This window comes from Lonchura striata, chromosome 5, assembly GCF_050655825.1.
Source record: "Lonchura striata isolate lonStrDom1 chromosome 5, ASM5065582v1, whole genome shotgun sequence".
Taxonomy (NCBI): Eukaryota; Metazoa; Chordata; class Aves; order Passeriformes; family Estrildidae; genus Lonchura; species Lonchura striata.
The window spans coordinates 28,263,096-28,285,688 of NC_140707.1; the positions used below are offsets into that span (position 1 = coordinate 28,263,096).

The window sequence follows — 22,593 nt, forward strand, 5'->3', positions numbered from 1 at the left end:
AGAGGAGGGTGGATGTGTCTCACATCATGCAAGGGTAACAACCATGCATGAAGTTTGTTAGGAAGGGCACTGGACCCTGACAAGCTTTTCACTTACAGTGTTGTTCTGAACATCCTTGCATGGCTTTTATTACACCAAAGATGAGCAGGACCCAACCAGGTCAAGGTCTTAATTCAAGAAGCAAATTTTAGCATCTGTTTCAAATTAGGCCTAAATTCCACTAACACCACATAAAGTCTCATTCAACAGAGAACTACAAATTGATGTTTTAAGCCTTTTCTCCATTTATATTTCAGTGACTCTGCTAGTTTTGCTCTGGTTTTCCTTTGAAAGGAATGTTACAGAAAATGGCAGCTCTGTTTATCAGCTGTGCTGATGGTGTTCTTGGCAATGAACGCAGGGAGACTGGAAAATGATTTTGTTGATGGAATTTCCTCAATACCTTTGGTATTAGACACAATGGAGTGAACATGACTTTGACGTAAAAAATTCATTGGGATATTTGTTTAAGACCAACCCTCCATGACTCGAACAAACCTCAATCAAGAGGGGATGGGCTAAAAGCTCAGTAGTCACCTTTTTAAAGGAAAAATGTTGGGTTGTCTTCTGAAATTTACTTGGCTTTAAGATCTATAAAGGCAATACATTGAGAAAGGGTTTTTCAATTATTAGGTCAGACATGGTCCATCAAACACACATATTTTTGATATGGTAACAGCAAAAATGTAACCAGCTTCCTGGTACTCTGTGATTTGAAGTCACAGAACCATGTGATGTGACTGTTTAAGAAATCGAGAAATTCCTCTGTAAATGCAACATGAGGGGTTTTTTTTGGGATTAAAATCTCTCTCTACCTCATCCTCTTACCTCCTGCTGCTTGCACGAAGCAGGAAAGGAGTGGCAGCTGCAACTTTCATTTCAAAAGGGACCAGCATAAAAACTATCAGTTAGCAGCTAGTCTAAGGTCTGGCTAAACAACGACTCAAATTTAATTATAACCAATTTTTACTTACTTTCCTTTTCCTGAAAACGGCTAGAGTTTGGAGCAATGGAATTTTCTAAAAGCAGAACAAATGTCTCCAGATATGTGTGAGAGGTCTTATGAATGTCTGAGGGTAGAAAGAGGAGTGAGACCAAGTAAATTCTGTCCATTCAGAAGCCTCAATCGAGGTCAAATAAAATTTATTTCCAGGGCAGTGTGTCAATGATTAAAAGATCTGCTGCAGTGAAGATCCTGTACTTGCTACGGTGAAGAGGCACAGCCTTTAGTTCCCCAGGAACCTGGACTTCGATGACACCACAGAAGGATTGGCCAGACCTGTCCAGGTCACACAAGACCCACGGCATCCCCCCAGTGCCTCTCCATTCTTCCTGCTCTGGCCCCCTCCCATTGCCTCTCTAAGGAAGAAGACACCTGTTTAGAAAGGAGAAATTCCTCAAGTTTCCTGGTGGCCACAAGTTCCACAAGATGTGAGCCAGTGTACAGCCAGCAGGTCCATGCCTTAGCTTCAGCTGTTCCACAGCAATTTCTATCTTCTGGCACCTGGGCTGGGGGACATACAAAGTACCAAATACTAAAAAGGTGGGGAATGAATCTCCGTGCATGTTGTGAAGTCAGTGAGATGTAATTTGGTGATGGCCAGATGTAATTTGGTGAGTGATAGAGATGGACTACAGGTCTTCCAGAAGGTCAGCACCCCAGGTAGTGGTTGTATTGTTTACACCTGGAGCTGCCAGAAATTAATCTATGGCCTGCAAGAAGGTCCTCTGAAAATATTCAACAGTTTGTAGTTGCCCTTTCCTTCCTTTCCTCTCCACTAAACACTCCAGCCTCATGCAAACAAGGCAGCTGGGATGCAGGAATCATTCTCAGAGTGCTCCCAACTGGTCAGGGAAAGGAGATCAGGCTTTTGCAAAATCATTCTGGGTGCACTCTCCTCCCTTTCTTCCCACCATGTAGATTTTTGTGCTATTTAAAGAGGAAATGTGTTGACAAGTCTAAGCAAAAACTGACTGGGATAGCTGTAAATCCAGAGCACCCATTGGGCTGGAGATCATGCAGAGCAGATGGTGATGCTGGGGGTGGTGACGAAAAAGCAGTGGTGGAGCTCTTTCACTCCTTCTGGGAGAGAGACATGCCAAGAACATGTAAGGGACAAAGGATTAAGCTAGCAATGATATCTCCATCTACCTGAAAAGTTTTGAGGTAAATGGACTCAGTGTAGGGCCCAAAGGCATCAGGCTGGGTGCCACATAGTTCTCTGACAGATGCACTCATTGCAAACATTGGACTGATTTTTTTTTCCTTGCAGCAAGTTAAAAAAATTAACCACATGCAGAAGAATGGAAAAAATGCCAACACTTGCTTTGAAAGGCTGTAGAATATGGAATGAAGGGGGTTTCCCCTTGGCACATGTGTTAGGAGCATTAGGTAACCTTGTTTTGTAAGAGGCACACTGATCTCCTGGCACTGAAAAAGACCCGCATATGTTGACTGCAAAAATGAGAGAGTCAGGAATGTATTTTATAAGAATGAGTTTTGCCAAAGTAAGCAAAGTGCAAACATCCCACACTTCCCAAATTATCTTTCTTTCCTGCTTAATGCACTGTAAATGAAATTCAGTTGGACTTTGACATTATGGACTGGATTCAATCCCATTTATATTATGCATAGATAGGAACTGATGATAAAATGATATTGTTTGAACAAATAGCTCACTTCCTTTGCAATAATTCTTACAATTGTTAACATATTAATAATTATAATAATGTATTGCATTTATAATAGAGCCTTTCTTCACCAAGAATCCTAATGCTCTTAAGAAATAAAAGGATTGTGCTGTGTGTACACTATCTTAACTGAAAATATATCTGACATCACAGCTCTGCCTGTAAATCATGCTTTAAAACATAAGGAGATTAACTTTCCTACCAATCTATTGCATTTTCAGTGCCTTTTTATTTTTAAATATGGCTCTGTTTATTCCTCCAGATGCTTTCCACCAAAATGAATATGTGAGAAATCTGCAGCATTAGGCAACCTTCCTAGAAGAACTCTACGTTTGTTTTCACTGCTGGAGGATTCTGGGTTGTTTTGATTTCCCTTGCTTTTCAAGACAATAATTTAAAAAACATCCGTGAAAAAGAGACTCCTTACTCAACAAAATTAGTATTTCAGTGGTTCTATTAGCTATTACTGCTGACAATCTGGGCGTGCAGAAAATATGAAGTAAGGCCTCATTGCCCAGCCTTGAGTGAAGCAGGAAGGTACGTGCTGGTTTTCAGCATGTCAAGAAACATATGTGAGGTCAACCCTGAGAAAAACACTCTTAAAAGCAGACACTGCTGCCAAATATTATTAGACTATGCATCCTGGAAACTTAGGCCAGATATCTCAATAAAAAAAAAATTTAAAAACCCAAAAAAATCTCTACATCTTCATGTACATGAATTAATGAAATTATTTTAATTCTTGATTCAATAAGCTAGACAGCCTTGCAAGGCTCAAATCAATAATCAATACAAACTTAATGTGAATGACTCCCCTATGCTGAAGCACCAAACACAGATGCTTTGGAGGAATTTGCTGGACACTGGACAGTGAAATGCTTTCCACCATGTATGGCCTAAAGTCATTGTAAATAGAGTGTGTCCCTTCACTGCCTTCACTGCCTCAGTTTTTCTGAGTGTGTAAGAATACATGATCAGTGTTACCCTGAGAATGCTGAGAAATTGTTAATCTTTTTCTCTCTTAGGATCCTTGTGTTTATTATTATTATTTTTATTATTATTATTGTATTTAGCCAATGTAGATAGTAGAAGTAGTCAATATTGGCACTGCTCACAGGCCCAGTGTCAAGATTTAATCAATTTTTACTCTTATTGGTGTAGATTTTTTTCTGATCTAAGAGTTAATTCATTAGTTGTACCTATTGGCCCTTTTAATAATATGCAAAAAACAGAAAATGGGAAAAAGAGGAAGGATGTCAACCACCCATGGTGAAAAAAATGTCAGAGGAAGTAGTCAAAATGCATTTCTAAAAAAACGCCGAAGTCTGGAAACTGTTTTTCCAGTAAAAATAAAACAAACAAAACCAAACCCAAACCTCATGTTGGCCAAGAATGGAAAATGACCATTCCTTAGGTAAATGTTTGAATAGTTAAAAAGAATGAGGGAAAGATGGTGACAGCTAAAATGTTTTGTGCATGTGTGATATAACAAGCCTTCTTTACAAGACAGGTGTAATAACAGTACAAGCTGTAGGAATGCCCTGCCCTGTGAGTCAACAGGCTGACAACATTGCTTTTATTTTCCAGTTTAGAACAAGAAGCAGAAAGTGGTTTGGCTACAGGAGATGGAACTACAGGGCTAGCATGGGTAAACAAACTGGAAGTATGCAGGATGCCAGGGTGTTAGCACTTTGAGCCCTCTGAAAAACACCATAAATACTGTATTGGCCACAAATGAGACAGAATTTTAAATGTTGTCCAAGATTGCAAATTACTCACAGGCCTATAGAGACCCAACAGCAGCAAACACTGTTTCAACCATTATCAGCTCCTGTGGGTTATCAGAAAGGATGTGGGTTTGTGATTGATGCTCTGTATGACCAGTAGCACAGCCCTAGTCTTCCAAACCTTCCTGCCTCTTTTGAACATCTCATTCTGGGACTTCCTGTCTGACCCAGTACATTGCAGATGAAGCCACATGTGAAAATAAGGCTTTCTGAAACAGTAAAGAGTGTCTTATTCTGAATTGGTTTTGTATACAGACCTCTCACTTCCCAGATAAGAACGATATCCTAGGAAGCCAATCAATAAGAAGCAGCACAGTTTAAATTCATACACACACCCTTAATACAAATTCACTTCCATAAGGAGATAAGCTTTCTGCAAGTTCACTAATCAACCAGTATAAATGGAGAAAGCAGAATGGGAGGTGTGGTTTCACAACTTAATTTTCCAGGATTTACATTTAATTGAAGTCAAAAGTGGAATGAAATAATTGCTCCCATGCTAATTTACTTCAGAAACATTTCTTTTTTAACAGGCCAATATTTGCTCATAAGCTCAGTCAAAAAAATAAACTAAGAACTGAGGCGTAAAATAGTTGCAAAATGATCATGTACTTGAACAACTCAGGACATTGGGTGATGTACACAATACTTTGATATGCTCAGAGCTAAACCTTGCAGTGACTGCTGTAACTCTTGCCTCTGCAGAAACTCGCTCTTGGTGAGTTATCAAAAGAAGCTAAATTCTCTAAAGATTCTACAGAATCCTTAGTAACATCAGGAGGAAAAAATATTACTACAGCTAGTTTTAGCCTATTTCTTAGAAAGTGTATCACACAGGAGCATTTCTGGTTTGTGAACAGGAGTCACAATTTAAGAAGGAGGAGATGGGTCCATTGTCATTGCAACTAAGTTTCTTCTTTAATTCTGGGTCATTTTTGCAGGAAACCAGTCCTTGTCTAGGAGAGCTGGGTTTGTCTCATTACTGCTTTGTTGTCATCTCCAGTGAACACACTCAAAGCCTTTGACATCCCTACTTTTTTGCAGTGCTGGCCCCTGTGATCTCCCATTGTGCTCTGAGCAACAGGCTGCAGGACTTCTCCAGACCCCTTGTAGATCTGCTGCTCCCCAGGTAGCTCCTGCCACTTACAGTGACATTGCAAATTTACCAAACCCATACATTTGTTCATCTTTGTTGTGGAACTCAATGGTATGCGACAAAAAAGACTCAGGGCCGAGCACGTATAAGAATAATAAAGATTCCAGTCCTTTAAAACTGTTCAAAAGCACTGCTTTCAGAAGTGTGGGGACTTTAAATTGTAGCTGCTTCCTTGTAATTAACTAGGCACAAAAGCTGAACCCATGGAAATTGTACAGTAAACACTACTGCTTACTGGCATATGGGAAAGAACAATGAGGGCTTAGACTCCCATGCTACAACCTAAGAGCAGCACAATATGCTGTATTTTGGGGTGATTGCATTGTACTGGCATGTGATTTAGGGAGAAATAGTTGCTTTTGCCAACACAAAAACAAATTTTCTCCTGCCATTATGTTAGGGCCCCTTTTCACCTCTCCTGTGCAGTGTTTGCTGAAGTCTGTCTGGCCAGTTAAGCAGGAGGTTGGCTGTGCTGCAGCAGACTTGTGGGAAGCAATTAAATGATTTATTACTTCTATTGAAAATGGGTTTTGGAAAGCAAACATTGTTCAGTGCAATATCACTGCTAGTGACACACAGCAGTTTGCTTCTCTAATGTTTTCCTTTAGGACCTCGTGAAACATGGCAGAATACCACTGGAGTAACACTTGATCCCACAGGATACGTAATCCTGAGAAGCAGATGTGACTGAGCCAGGATAAATGAGGTGCAGTCAACTTTTCTGCAGTATGAACAGCGAAGAGAGTCTGAATTTGCGACAGTGAATTTCAAACGTGATTCATGAAACAGAGACAGTCTTACAAACCTCCACAAATCTCTGCCAGGCAGAGCAAAAAAATACAAGCTACTTTATTTAAATTCGGGCTTTGAGATTGTCACATTATTGGTGAAGAAAGAGTCACAGATTCAATCAGGGGACATTCAGCAACATTACTGTAATTATAACAGAGATTATAAAGCTATTGCTAAATGTCCAGTGTAGGAGCTAGTTTAGGACATGAACTATGTTAAGTGCTCTGTCTGGCAAAGGTCCTGGACATGCCACTACCATCATGATTTATGTCAAATCATGTACTGAAAGCAAGGGGACACAGTTTAATTTGGCTCTTTGGACAGAAATACACCAACGGTCAGGAACATGTTGTTCAAACAGGCAATATGGACTTCAATGTGCACTGAAAGTATCAAGGTGGCCTCTTGACTCATGCCACTAAAACTCATACATCTGCTTTATGCATGAAATTTTGTATGACTCTCCAAGTGAAAGACAGTTCTGAGATCACCAGATTCCCTTCTGGTATCTAGAAAGAATCATATCAGGTAATCCTTCATAAATTTATTGATCTCTGCCTTAGACCAAATAGGTTTTTTGCCTTTGTCATTCCCTAAAAAGAATTGTTACAGGGCCTCATACATTTGATGGCTTAAAAAATATGTCTTATTTCAGATTAAGGAATATAAAGCAAATAGCTCTGTAAAATCTGTTGATTGTTCCACCCTTCTTGTATTGACTTTCTGGATACAAATGGTATGTGCACAAAAATATGCAAATCAGCTCTTTACCTCTCAACTGAGAAAGCTGTCAGCATCAGAATCTATTTGGTTCTCTACAAACATTCAGGCACATAATAGAAGGACTATTGTTGTAAGTAGGAATTAGGAGCACTGTAATACAAAACACATGAAATAACAGGATTGGTATACAATCAAACAGATGTTGTACTTAAAAATCTAACACTTTGCTGTAAACAAAAGAATAACTTTCTCTTCCCACCATTTCTTTATTGTCTCACTAGAGTTCTGCTGACTCAAGTAAATTTTGTTCTTCCTTATATATATTTTATATAATATATATATAATATATATATTATATTTATATATTTTATATTATATATATATTGGTCTAAGAAAAAGCAGTGTGACAACACCTGTGACAACAACACAGGACTTTCAAAGAGACTTAAAGGGTAACACAATCAGCAGTGCTTGATGAGAGATACTTTCTCACTATATGTATACATTATGCTAAAACTGAGATAAAGTTATCATGCTCAATAACTCATGATGTAAAAGTATTGACAGAATATTATAGCAATGTGAGGGCAATAGGCTGGTGCAAGCAGAAAGGGAAAAATGGTTATCAAAATACATTTAGGAAATCATAAATTCTATATACCGAAATAAAAGATTATTTAAGAACAGTAACATACCCATAATGATTATAAACAAATTCTCATAATGCTAAATAGTTTGATATTTAATGAAATGGAAGAATGGAAGACCATCACGTTATCCTCAGAACTGGCTTAAAACAGATTTTTTTCCTATGTTTCTCTTAAATCCAAAAGTAATTTCCAGTAAATCAAGAAAATATTAACCTAGGATTGACATGTGGTCAAACTGTGATGCTTTTTTCTTAAAATGCAATCTTTGTGGATGCAGTTTAGTCTAACATGCTATTAAAATATGAGAAAGCATTTCAATGCTTTTAGGTGCAACATAGACTTTTGACTTTTAATTTGTTCTGTTAATAGCTTCGTTGCTTTAATTCTGATCTTTAGCTATTGTAAAGGAAAGATTAAGACCTACCAGAGTGAATAAACTGGCACTTTATAAAGCTTCATTTCTGGAATGCCTACTATGTTCCTGGTATTCTTCAAAAGCCAGAGCCCAAAAAATATTTTTAATATAGCAGCATAGCAATGTAGGTTAAAGACTTTTGAAAAAATCACTTTAGGAGTTTTTACACCTTGCCAATTTGTCATATTTAAAAGTACTGCAAAAATTTCAGACCCAGGTTATTTTCTGACATAGTATTATAAAACTATGCTCAAAGAAAATCAGGATTTATATAAAAAAGATGCCATGCTCAGTGTTTGTAGTGAGCCCTGTAGTAGCACCATCACTGAAGGGGAAAGACAGACTTACAAAAGGGTTTCTGTTCCAGTGATGTAATTATGCACAAAAATTTATAACAGCAGAAATTACTATAACTTGCATTATTTTGTTAATATTTTGTGGCACAAAAGCCAGGGCTATGGCAAATAGGTTGAGACCAGCTGCAAGTTAAACAGCTAGAAAGTCAATCAGTGTGCCCTGGCAGGTTAGAGCCACAAGCCCAGAGAACAAGCAGGAGGGGTTTTTGGTATGGTGAAGGTACTGGAGTAGCTTTCTCTGCCGAAAAGGGGTTCAGAACACTGCCATGTTTTGCACTGTTTTTTGTATTTGTTAAAGAAAACAAAAACAAAAAAAACCCAAACAAAAAACCCCAAAGAAACTATTAGATATTTTCAGTTCGGTGAAAGCAACTCTGTTGCATGTTCTGATAAAGAGTGTATCTCTGGAGAGGAGAACAACATGGAATCATACATTCATAGAGTGGTTTGGGTTGGAAGGGACTTTCAGAGATCATCTAGTCCAATACAGGCCCCAATGCCTGTAGGAGCATCTTTCAGTACAGGTTACTTGAAGTGCTATCTCACCTGACTTTGAAACACTGCCAGTGATGGGGCATCCACAATCTCCTCAGGTAACTTGTTTCAGTGTCTCGCCACCACTATTAAAAAAAAAAAAAAAAAAAGAAATCTTCTTTAGCTACAGCTTAAACCTAACCTCTTTCAATTTAAAACAGTTGTCCCTTTTCATGTCACTATAGTCCATGGTAAAAGGACTTTCTATGTCTTTCATATCAGCCTCCTTTATATATTGCAATGTTGCTGTAAGGTCTCCGTGGAGCCTTCTCCAGGCTGAACAAACTCACCTGTCAGCCTCTCTTCACAGGAGAGGTACTCCAGCCCTCTGGAACTAACAGGTCTGTGTCCTTCTTGCGCTGGGGACTCCAGGGCAGGGTGCAGCACTCCAGGTGGGCTCTCACCAGAGGGATAGAGCAGTGGGGAGAATCACCTCCCTCAGTCTGCTAGTCACACCTCTTCTAATGCAGCCCAGGATGCAAGTTGGCTGTCTGGCCTGCAAGCGCCCACTGCCAGCTCATTTCCAAGTTTACATCCCCCAGTATCCTTCAGTCCCTCTCTGCAGGGATAATTCACCACTAATTAACCACACAGATTGCACAGATACCAGGAATTGCCCAGTAATAATTGAAGTTATCCCTCTTCAGGGAGATGGCTCCTTTCCTGAGAGTAATTGCACAGATTTACCTGGGGGAAGGTTTGGGAGGGCAAATGCATAGAGAGAGGGTATAAAATACAGGAGCTGAGGCTGCAGCAGGAGTGCAGGCTGGGAGAGAAGGAGCAGGGGCTCCCTGCAGCTGAGAGCAGACCTGAAGCCAGATTTGAGAGGTGAAGGACAGCAGGAGGCTTCCCAGAGTCCCTGAAGACAACTGGCAAATCAGAGGTGCTGGCAGGGGCTGCACTGGAGGACAGCTCCTACTCTTCATGAACAGAGCTCACAGGAGACTTATTTAATCAAACTTTTTAAAACAGATTCACCTCAGAGCTCTGCACTCCCTCTCAGGGTCATCACACTGCAGATTATTATTCTGCACTCTAGTAAATCCAATTGCAAGATTTCTGCGGGGGATTTTTTTTTTTATTTTTATTTTTTTTTTTTTTTTTTGGGAGAGCCCTTTTTGCTTTAAAAGCATTCCACTTCACTGAACTGCCTGCCTAGGGATCGTGCCACACCACGTTTCTGTCACATCATAACACCACTTTCAATGTCTTCTTTTATCAAATGACAGGTTGGGATTTTCAGAGAAAGCAAAGGCTTTTCTCACTTTTTGATTCTGCTGGTGTTAATCACATATTCCACTCTGAGATGCTTATCCATCTCAGGGTTTCAGCTGTACTGCAGACTGGATACACAGCTAATTTAGTTTTCTTTCAAAGAAAGCTGTGCAGATGAAGCAGGACCTGCTAGTCCAGAAAAAATTCATTAGCAACAAAGATAACATGTTTCAATGTTTGCTCCCTTATTTTGACTGCAGGAACAAGGAGAAACAGTTCTTAATTGCTACTAATCCCTTGCATGCATTATTAACAGACTATTTTGTTCAAATAGCCAAGCCTGCAGTGTTTTACAAGCTCATGTACAGAGTAATTAATCTTTGCTGATGATAATGAAAAACTTTGTTATTATTTTGTTAGAAGACTATCTCAGGTAAGGCAGCCCACCTTAGGAGAAAAATAAAAAGAAAAAATGTAGTTCAGTTTTAAAGCTGCAGTTAAAAGTTGTGCTTAGGAAAAAAAATCCTAAATTATCACATCTTTATAAAATAGTAAGTAGAAGAGGATCAGGCTCCAAGCTATTAGAAACCAGGGACTTCAAAGTGATAAAGAAGCATTGAAATGGAACTGTATATGGAATCCCACAGTATCTACAAGCAAGGATGATGTTACACAATACTGTAGAACTGTTAATCAGATAAAATAACAACTAATTTTTTATAGAACAGACAATTTTATTATCAGAAGTGCTATGCCATCCCACAATATGCCCAGGCTGCAAAGAAGCTCCTTTCACTGAGTCATATTCTGCAGTGAAAAATCAACATCAAAAGCAAGCAACTTAATTCATTAGCTATTAATAAAAACATGTCAGGAAAGTTGAACACACTTGAGAGCATTGCACTGAAAGCAAAATATGAGACTACTGGGAAACATTTGTTTGCTTTTTTCAACTTGATTGGGGTTTATTTTTCAGATGTTTTTCAAGTCATTGGGCTTGAGGGAAAGGTGAATTAATAGGCATAGCTTCTCCATCTGGCAGAAGCCTTTGCATTGAATAATTATTCCATTAAGAAAGTGTAGATGTAGGATGACAATGTCTTTGAAACTGATTTTCCTTCTGTAATGGCTATCAGAGTCATTATTATGATTTACTGTGAACAGCACTATATAGGACACGAAAATGTCACCCAATCAACTACTTGCTTCTGGAAAGGCACAGGGCATCTCTAGGAGGATGTCCAGTCCAATTTATTTGGTGATGGAGAATAACAAACATCCACAGGAGCTACGGGAGCTATTCTGGTTCTCATGAAACAGACACCGGACATCAGCTTCCCCATACAGACCAGCATTTCAGGCTACAAATATTCTTCAAAGGATTTTCCAAACTACCTATTTAGGAATAGTGTGGTGAATGATGGCACTTCCTAAAAATTTTCCTGGAGCAATAGTGAACAAAGATGGATTTATAGAATATATCACATACTCAGGAAATCTATTCCATACTTAACCCGAAGTCTGAAAAAACAGAAAACATCATCAAGAGGAAACAGAAAGTTCAAGTAGGCATGCTAGAACTAAATTGGGGTACTTGGGGATATTAAGTTTTGTGCACTGGTCCTTGAGAGAAATAGTCCTTGGGAAAGGCTAATTTCAGGCCATAAAGTAGCAGCTGGTATGGCTACAGTGCACTTTAGTAGCCTTTTGTTTATAGAACAATGTGCACTGCAGGTCAGATTAAACTCTGGTTTTAAGCCAGGTTTTTATGGCATTACAGGAAATACATCAGTCAATATAGAATAATGTTGAGATAGATTGAGAAGTGGAGTCAAGATGCTGTAAAGGAGTGGCAATGGACTTGCCTCAAAATTCTCTTTGAATAGCAGTTTAGGGAGAGATAGCAACATGAAACAAACCATTTCAGAGCTGGAACATGAAAGAGTTTATGCACTTCTTCAGAGACTTTCATACATTGAAGCTGAATATAACTTATAAATAAAACACATAGGGATGGCACTAACTTCACTGCTAATTTAGCCCAATTTTAAGCTCCCTTTGATTTGCTGGAGTCATGCTAAGGGACATTAATGTAGGTCAAAATACGACTTGTTCAGCATCAGCGTTGAAGAATGCGACCAGTTTCTAAGGACTACATTTAAAACACCAAAAAAACAGTGAAGGGAAAATGTTAAAAGCAAGTGAGATTAAGCCCTTTACAAATAAACTATTATAAGCTATGAACCTGTTCTCAGCATTAGTCTTAGTAAAAATCAGGGTGAAAGAGTTTTCCACTGAAAGTGCTGCTGGTTGAGATGTTCAAAGCAGGACACGGGGTTGACAGAATTTGTGGTGAATATCTGGTGCTTTCTATCACAAATATGTAATATTGGCATGTGGGATCAAATCCTTAAATTGCTTAGATTTAGATGAGGTAGGGTTGCACTTACCTCATACTAGGAAGTCAAAAGAAGGAGAGGTAGGAACATATCCAGAGGAGGGCTGGACTGGGGTAAGATGCATAGCAATTTTTACTAACTAAACAGAAAGAGTACAGTGCTTCAAGTTCTGATTTTTGCAGACTTATTTTAGCTAAATGGCATGAACCATTGCCTACCTATTCAGTCTTTCTTGATTTCTGGGCTGGATGCTCTGGAGAATCTGTAGTTAAATAATTTTATTTCCAACAAGAAGGATAGTTTAAAAACACGCCTTTGGAGAAATATCTGTGACCAGAAGTGTGAATCCACAGTTACAGGAAGCCACTGGACAGATTGCATTTGAATTTTAAAAAATAATTAAAGCCAGGGAGTACAAATTAAACTGCTTTACAGACTACTGATGGAAATTGGGCCTTCACCTCTTTTAGAGAAAAGTAAAGTGCTTTAACAAATTGCAACGTTTCTGAGGCTTCACGATCAAACTGTGGCTTACTCCTGACAGAAGGCCAATTACTCAGGCAAACCTCCAATGAGGCTGCTTTCCTGAGAGAGGCATTTCGATTGTCAGAGGTTTAAGTGGCTGTGAGAATGGCCTTGTCCAAGGTAAACTGAGACTCTGTTGTTGCCCTAAAGATACCGAATAATCAGATCCTTTGAAGTGTAAAAACAAGAAAGATTTTCACAACTGATACTTTTGTCTTGGTGTGTCTGGAAAATTGTCACTGTTTTTCTCCAAAAGGATGTTTTGGATGCCAGGTAAGTAGCAAATACCATGTTGTATATCACTGCACGAAGGCTTTATGAATTTAAATGTAACAATCATATAAAAGAAATAATCCCATAAAAGAAACAAAGGCCTACCTTCGTCCTTATCTTAGATCAGAAGGGAAATATAAACAAGGCCAAGAACATATCTTTGAATACATGAATCTGAAGAAGCATCAAACACAGCTCTCAGACCACTCAATCCTTATTCTCCCCCTTACCTAAACGATGATCCATCGAATTTGCCAGATTCTTTTCTTTTCTGGTTCATTACTAATCAGATAATTTTCCTGAGTGATAGACAATTTTTTTCATGTTTATCTTGCAACTTTCCAATTGTTAAGCTGGTACACTGAAACAAAGTAGGTGCAGCATTCTTTTAAACAATCCCTTCTGTATCAGAGGGCATTTACAGTTCACAGTCTTTGTTCTCAGCTCGAGATTCTAGATATCAGAATAGATTGATATCGATAAAGCACACCATAGATAACACTACAAGGTTGGATTCCACAGCCAGGGGATCACTCAGAGGAGAACTAGGTCAAAGAATAGTGCCTCTCCCCAAATAAAAATTCAGAGTACAACCTCAATTTTCTTCTCCTTGCAAATGCCAATAACTGGTAACAAAAGCAAAAAAAAAAAAAAAAAAAAAAAAAAATCAGCTAAACTATATTAAAGTAGTGTTCTGAACTGACCTTTCCAAGCCCCAAACCAATAGGCAAGTCAGAGTTCATCTTATAACAGCAATCCAGACTCAGAGCACACCAGTAAAATTATAAAGTGTCTTAGGAATTGTTCACCTGACATGAGGCAGTATCTCTGACAAATATTTATTTTAGCAATATGTGACAGTACTTCCTGGTGTGTTGACTAAGAACTGTTCAGTGAGTTGGGAGTACCATCCTTGCATGATAAGGAAAGAATGGCTACAGGCTGAAACCAGCTGAGCCCTGGCCCAGCTGGCTCAGCTGAGCACTGGTTCTCCTGGGGTTACCCCATCAAAGTTTATGCTGGTGCAAAGAATTCATGCAAAAGGAAGAAACAGTACTTGGAGTCATGCCACTGATTTTTCTTGAGTTCCACCAGGAAAATGTTTGACTTGCAGAGACCAGTCAGTAACCAGAAGAGATGGCCTTGGGCTACAGATGAAGGCTCAACCCTGCACACATGAGAAGCAGCCACACAGCAACAGCAGCAGGATCATGGTCAAATCAAGCTCTTTCAGGCAAAGTCACTTGTGTTTAACTTTGCCTGTTCTGGTGGGGAGCTTGTGGCTCAGACACAGATTTCTGCTGCAGTCCAGCTTGCTCTGTACAAGCTGCTGCATGGCAGAGGCACAGGCTCTAACCAAGAAGGGCCACCTTGTCAGCATCTTGATCAAACAGCCTCCAGACTGATTTTTGGTTTTGTGGGTAGGGAGATGTTTGACCCATTGACTTGAATATTGTGTGTAGTTTCAGACACCACAATATAAGATATTAAACTATTAGAGAGGGTCCAAAGGAGATCAACAAAGATGGTAAGGGCCTTGAGGGGAAGCTGTATGAGGAGGGGCTGAGGTCACTTGGTCTGTTCAGCTTGGAAAAGGGGACACTGAGTGGAGACCTCATTGCATTACAACCTCCTCATGAGGGGAAGAGGAAGGGTGGGCACTGAATTCCTCTCTGACCACTGACAGAACCCAAGGGAATGATCTGAAGTTGTGTCAGGGGAGGTTTAGGTTGGATATTAGCAAAAGGTTCTTCACCCACAGGGTGGCTGAGCACTGAAACAGGATCCCCAGGGAAGTGGTCACAGCACAAGCCTGACAGAGTTCAAGAAGCACTTGGACAATGCTCTCAGGCCCATGGTGTGACTCCAGGGGATGGCCTGTGCAGGGCCAGGAGTTGGATTTGATGATCCTTGTGGGTCCCTTCTGACTCAGCATATACTGTGATTCTGTAATATTTACTGACTGTCTTTTTTTACTGACTGTCTTTTAGCTGAAGAAGCTGAAATTCTCATTAAAAAGGCTTTACCTTGCTGGCACCTAAGTAAGACTGCACCTCCAAACAGAGAAACAGAATTCTCTTTAAAACCTGGCCATCAGGCCTCGAAGTAGTATCACATAGGCTAGTTAGATACTGGATTGAGTGAGTAAATGGAGTGCCAGGTGTAACTGGGAATGAAAAAGGAGCATGTGAGATTTCACATGATCAAAAGCATCCTGGAGATGGAAATATGCCTTTGGTTCAAGCATTTCACTTGCCTGAAAAGCAAAATGCATGCCACAAATGAGCAAGAAAGCATGCCTTTAAATCAATGTAATTCTCAGCTTCTGTGTAAAATCTCATCATCACTGAAACATACAGGAGAACAGAAATCTAAAGACAGCTGGTATGATTAGATTGTGGTTTATTCCTTTCTCCCACCTGAAGATAATGCAGAGATGTGAAAGGTTTCTGATCCTGTTCCTGCTAAGTAATCTTGCTGACAATTATTGATTTACAGGGTTGGTTGGCTGCTTGATTTGCATGAGTGTGTATATGACTACTTACAGAATCTACTTACTATTCTGATGACAAAAGCACTCAAGAATGACCTCTTCCCCCTCAGGGAAATGCAAGGAGGAAAGAAAGGGATTTTTTTTTTTTTTTTTTTTTTTGTGCTCTTCTTTGCATTGCAAAAGCATTTGCGTGCTTGATTTGTATCAATAAAAACAATGTTCTGGACTAATGTGAAATTCGTACATAAGCCTCAGTCAAGCAATTGTGCCTTCCAAGGGACCTGCATTGCACAGAGTTAAGTGAATTATTTGGAGGTTCCTTTAACTTATAATCAAGCAATGTCAAGGATCCCCACAATTGTAAGATCAGTAACACCATGATGAAACAATACACATCAAAGAAACCTGACATCTGCTGAAAGAATTTATTATGAAAAATAAGCAAATTAAAGATTCCTTGGGGCTCAAGAGCTACAAAACTTCAAAAATGGAAAGTTTAAGTATAATGAATATCATATCTACTTGGTCAGTTCAAAAGCATTCCCTGCAAAACAATTCTCAAAATGCCTCCACAGCAGGCTGCAGGACACTAAGTCACTGTCTTCAGTTCTCTTTCAGGTCACAAAAGACAAATTGCTCAAATAACAGAATCGTCTGCCTTCCTTGTGTACTCTCAAGGTATTGTTGGATCATCTTGATCCCTGTCCACCTGAAATACAATCACCAGTACCACTGGGCATGCTAGCTGGGAATCAATTATTTGTAACACAAATCATAGTCATGTAACCAGTAGTGAGACTGAACTAACACAAAGATCAGAGCTTGATGTTGGCAAATAATAAAAACCCCCAGTGAGATACAGACTCCCAGTAAAGGTGCAAATATATTCATTTTGTAGTGTATATGTAAAATCCATGTTTTTACACTCCTGATATAGTGCTCACTGTGAAGAAGGAAAAAAGCCACCTTGACTTCCTCCAGTGACTGAGTCACAGCCAAAGTAGATTTGAGACCACTGGGGAGAAGATAAATGTGGCCCTGAGCCAAGTCCTGCCTCTGCCTGAACTGCAGCTGTGGAAGTGATTGTTGTTTCACTTCTAAGGGAAATTAAATACATGTGGTTATGGTTTAAAAATGTGCACTTTCTTCAGGCAGGACATTTGAAAGGCATCAGTTGTCTCTAGAGTGTCTTATAATAACCTTGGTTTATACATCAGTGTGAGATTAAAGACATCAGCCACTTTGCCCTGTTAGCAGCATCACTGAAACAGGAGAACAAGTCCTCTTTGAAATGCAGTTTATTCTACAAACATTTAGAGTAAAATCTTAGCTAATTTCCATAACTGCATATAATACCAGAAAGAAAAAGCGCCACTATAGTCATTTGAAGGTTACTCACAGCTGTTTTCTAAACTACTCACTGGCTAGGGAAGGATTAAAAGGGAGATGAAAGGTTTCCTTTAGTTTATACTTATGTTATCCTGTTTGGGCATTTTGTTTCCACACATCCACATTCATCTACATACACATATGTGAACTGGACTGTTTTATGGTCTGAGCAAACCAGTTCCACCTTCACTTCGTGACTTCTTTTTTCATGGCAGCAAGTGCATTTGTGTTCCATTTCACTGGCCTCCAAAGAATACCTATAGAAATGAGATTTTTCATATCAGTCTGCTGCCTGTTGTCATCACAAACTCTTCTGTACTTGCTGCTCCAAATGCACGTACTACTAAGAAGCAAAATTTCCCATCTATTTTCCTGCTTATTCATAACACCCTTTCCTCAGGATTCTATTGGCTATGCAGGGCCAGATCCTTTGACACCAGTGGGGAAAATCCCAGTAACTTCAGTGGATTTTGGATTAGGCCCATTCTAGCAAAACACAAAGGAGCAGTTCATGCAGAGAACAAAAGGCAAGAAAGCCTCCTAGAGCTGTTCAAAAACCATACAAGGACGTGTTTAAGAGCAGCAATTTTGCTGATGTCTGTCCCAGGGGATCTATTTTCCTGACTAAGATAAGGCACTCTAACACAGTGAAGCCATTGCTATTGACTGCTCTTCTGCATGCCCAGTTTCCCAACTGGGTCCTTTAGAACAGCAGGAAGGGGACAAAAAGCTGCAGTCCACTGGTGACAAGAACCCAGGAAGACAGGCCACAGAGAAGGACAAAGAAAGGCTTCCTACTTACACAGAGTAGGTACTGCACATCCCTTCACAAAAGGGCACTGGGACAGGAGCAGCTGACTTGCAGTTGCCATGGACGATATACTGCTCCTTCACATTGCGTTTGCATTTGTGTGGTAAGTCAATACCTGGGCAAAAGAATACTTCTGTTAGGCTTCTTCAGATTGGGGAACAAATGTTTTGAAAGGTATCTGCTAGTAAACCAAGGACAATCCATCCTAGTGAAACTTCTCACAGTTCAAATGCAGAACCAAAACCACAAATGAGAGTGCAAAGAGGCATTAATTCAGCAAAATTATTCCCCACTGGTCAATGTATTTTTCCATTTGTGGACTAGCTTTAGCATGTAAAGATGCTGTTGAATCAAGACCTAAAGGAGACATTAAAGGTTTAGGTTTTTCTAAAATTGCTATAAATTACATTTGTGGCTCTGTAACAACCTGGGATTTCTGAGTGGATGCTACAGAAAGAAAACATAAAACTATTTCTATGCAGATACATATTTCTATTCAGATGCAAGAAGACCAAGAATATTTTCTACAAGTTTTCTTATCAGGAGTATAGTTCAAGCTAACAGTATTTCAATTATTTAAAAACACAGAAAAGGAGATAAAAAATTGTAGTGTTCCCATTGGAAGAATGAGGCAGATTTTTAGTCTCGGCTGTGAGGTACAGAACAGTTCTGCTGCTGTAAAACTGTCTTTCAGTCTGTGGAATGTGCAGGTTCTCAGTGCATGCAGAAGTAGGGCTACAAGCAGGGAAGGACCAAAAAGTATTGGAATAGAGAAGCAGTGACTTAATGCACTTACATGTCTTACAACAGCCATCTGAAGACACCTCAACTGTTCCCTGTATTGAAAGTAACCAGAACAGTCAGTTCAGATGCATGTAGCACTAAGCAGAGTGTAGCAATGATGGCAGTCCCTCATCTCTAATCCACACAAAATCCTCATCAGATCTATTTGTGTACCAATTATATATAAAGCTGCTTAAAAACCCATACCAAAACAAGTCATCCAGCAAGGAAGGAGAGAATTTTCTTAGAACTATATATCCTCTCACAAGCCAGGTAAGATGCCCTGTAATACATGCCTGATCTTATTTAGGTCCTATTGAACCCAGCATAAAAACCCCAGCCCCAGAGATTGACAGCTGCCCTGGAACTAAACAGCCTGGTCTGGGCAGAGCCCATGGCTGTCCCAGGCCCTGCTTTGATCTGCTGTGAAGTCCCAAAATGCTACTGAAAGTTACTGGAAACCACCAACAGCTGAAAGCCCAAGTATGAATATTATCCTTTGCTCATTCACATTCCACCTCCTTACTTAATGGTACACCACATATCAGAAGACACTTTGTTCATCAGTCCCCCAAGGATCTATGGTGTGTTACCACTTGTACAATTGCATTTTATGACACTGATGTTTCTCAAGTGGTGAAAATTCCTTCCTTGTTATTGCTCCAATACCCTTCTCTTTCAAGTTCCAATGCTTATCCCATAACCATGTAAATGGTGTGGGCTTGTTTGCAAATAGTTTTGTTTTTTTCCCATGGGACACAGGACTGGAAAAGCACATTTCCTTCAAACAAGGAAAGACCAAGAAATACTCATTCAAAAGAGCAAATATAACTCCCAGGCCAGGATCAGGGCTCATTACAGTAGTCTTTTTATGGCTGTAAAATACTTACTGGCACACAGTTTGCTTCTTCAAATGGTAGGCAGACCTTTATTATGCTAGTCAAGGAAAACTGGCCTGCTGATTCAGTGCATGTGTACTGAGTACAGTTGTCATATGGATCTTTATAACTCTTTCCAACCTGATAAAAACAGAAAAAAAACCCTAAATTTAAAAAACAAAAATCAAAAACAAAGACAAATAAACAAACACAACAACCCAAGCCAATGGAATATGGCAATAAAATTAGAAAACTGAAGCAGTAATAAAGTCAATGAACTGGCAGAGACTGGGTTGCTCATATCACTCTGAAAGGGCTGAGATGTCTGCAACTCACATCTACAAATTATGCACCAAGCTCGCCCACTACCAGTCTATGCAAAATCACTTCTGTGGCCTGCCAGGGGGAAAGAATGAAAGAATGCCAGAATGAGCATAAAGGTATTAGCAGAAATGCCAGAAGGTAGGTGTGCTAATGTTTGTGGGCTAAAATATACACGAAAGAAAAATCTTTCTTAGCATTTCAACAGCTTTCTTTTTTAATGGATGGAAAAAAGTGAAAAGGCATGAAAGATAAAAAAATGTCTGTGCAATAGAGATTAATGGATAACTGCAAAGCCTCCTCATGCAGAGATAAAAACCATATATTGGATTAGAAAAATCTAGCTTGTAAAATGAATTATCAAAGAATAAAAGGCTGAAATAGAAAATATGCAGAACACAAGAGTTTTCAGAGAAGCAATTGCATGTAAGACAAGCCACTGGTTGTAACAGCATCATGAACCATACACAGGAGTAGCAGGCTGTAATAAAACAAAAAAAATGCTAGAATAATGGAATCATAGTATCATTGAGGGTGGGATCATCAAGCCCATCCTTTAGAGGCTCAGCACATGCCTACACAATGCCACATTCACAAGAAATGATGTATTAGCTGAGTATGTTACCAAGTCACACAACAATACAGCAGCTCTGTCACTTGATTTCTGCCTCAGCAAATTCAGAACCAGTGGCAGCACAGCTAAATCAGCTTGCTCACACTGTATCCCTGTATCTTCAGGGCAAGATAATGAAACTTGTGTGTTTGATGTGAAGCCAGCACATGTATCTTTGCAAGAGCAGTATTACACCATGTCACCATCCCTTCCAAATTCTTTCTTGCTATCTCATGTCATGAGAAGTGGAGGTAACATGATTTCCATTCCTGCCAGAGAATGTCCACATGGTAGTGCCTATGAAATGCACACAGCAGGGAACAGCTGTATGAACATCTACATTCACTTTGGAAACATAGACATTTTTACATCTCCTTGAGGTCCTCCCAGCCTTGAAATGTATGAAACTGGCTAAAAAATGCTGAGGTGTTTTTGATAGTTCAGCCTTGTGTGCAGAGCAAGAGAGCGCTTACCTCAATGGTGACATTGCCAAATGGAAAATTTGCCACACATGCCACTTGCTGGCACTGGCTGCAGCACTGGCCCTTCTCTTCCACATAGCGAAAACCCTGGGGGAATAAAGTTTCCATTTATCCATGTTAATCTGTGTCTTGTTGCTGAAACATCTTTGGATCAAAGCTACATTGAAGATGGCAGAGTGAAATGAGCCAGCCTTCTGGTTTCAATTTTGTTGTCTTTTGAAATCTGTTGGAACCACATTAAGCCTGACAATCAAAGCTGGTAACATTTCTGCCTTACTGAATAATGACTTCTGGGTACTTCAGTTGCCATGAAGACCCTGTCATTGACTATTCTTCTCTTCAGACTAACACACAAAAGAGGTCAAATAAATTAATTTAGCACATGATTACTTGCACAATATGCCACCACTGCTTGGTCTGATATCATTATCTATAAGAACTATTGCTGTCAGTCACATGAAGATTTTCTCCCCTGTGTTTTAGGTATGCATTGGTCTTCTGCTGGCTGTGGGTGGCTTCAGGAAGAAGTGTAATGAAAGGTTTTGTCTATTTTTAACATTGGTGATGCATCTGTCCTTATCTGGGCATGAATGGAAAAGCAACCACACTACTTATATTCAGTAACAGATTGAACAACTTGAGTGCTAATTCTCTCAAGTACTGAGAAGTAACTGAGTATTCCCCATCCACAAATGAAAATGTCTGGAAACATACAAACCACTGTGCAGTTTCCTCACAATCTTCATTCATGAGCTGACAATGGACAATATGAACAGAATGGCACAAACATTTTGTCAGGTGAACAGGTTTGCAATCATTTCCCCTCGGGGCGCCTTTCCAAAGGTGACCTCTTAAATTTGCTGGAGCAAAAATAACCAACACCCTAACAAGGACTTTACAAAACAATTAATACAAGAGTCTACCCTGCTGTGTTGCACAGATAAAGCAGTTACACTGTCCCTGTTTCAACCCAACAGCCACTGAGGCCAAGGAGGTGCTGACCTGCTGACAGGTGGTTTGGCATTGCACAGGAAGGCACTGGATACGATTGGTCTGTGTCATGGGATCCTGCTCATCCATGCACACACAGTTCTCACAAGAGCTTTTAGGCACCATTGCTCCTGGCTGGAAATATAGGGGAGAAAGGAAACCATGACAAGAATTCAGAGGGTTCTGGTATAAACATTCCTCTGGCCTATCAAAAAAGTAATGCTTACGAGGTTTGTTTTTGGAAGAATTTTTTGAAATTAATACACATCCAGATCTC

At 39.6% G+C, this 22,593-nt stretch overlaps 1 protein-coding gene across 3 annotated transcripts in view; it reads right to left on the reverse strand.

Annotated features, from left to right (window-relative positions):
- Nucleotides 1-16,460: 16,460 nt before the first annotated feature.
- Nucleotides 16,461-22,593, reverse strand: part of LOC110484475 (mucin-5B) — a 47,145-nt gene continuing 41,012 nt past the window's right edge. For all 3 annotated transcript variants that reach the window (XM_085580176.1, XM_085580177.1, XM_021555146.3), the window contains 6 exons: nucleotides 22,329-22,451; nucleotides 21,318-21,413; nucleotides 19,923-20,051; nucleotides 19,046-19,085; nucleotides 18,241-18,364; nucleotides 16,461-17,695 (listed from right to left, as the gene is read on the reverse strand). In XM_085580176.1, coding sequence (XP_085436302.1) covers nucleotides 17,521-17,695; nucleotides 18,241-18,364; nucleotides 19,046-19,085; nucleotides 19,923-20,051; nucleotides 21,318-21,413; nucleotides 22,329-22,451 — 687 coding nt within the window. In that variant the 3' untranslated portion in view covers nucleotides 16,461-17,520. The remainder of the gene's footprint in view (nucleotides 17,696-18,240; nucleotides 18,365-19,045; nucleotides 19,086-19,922; nucleotides 20,052-21,317; nucleotides 21,414-22,328; nucleotides 22,452-22,593) is intronic.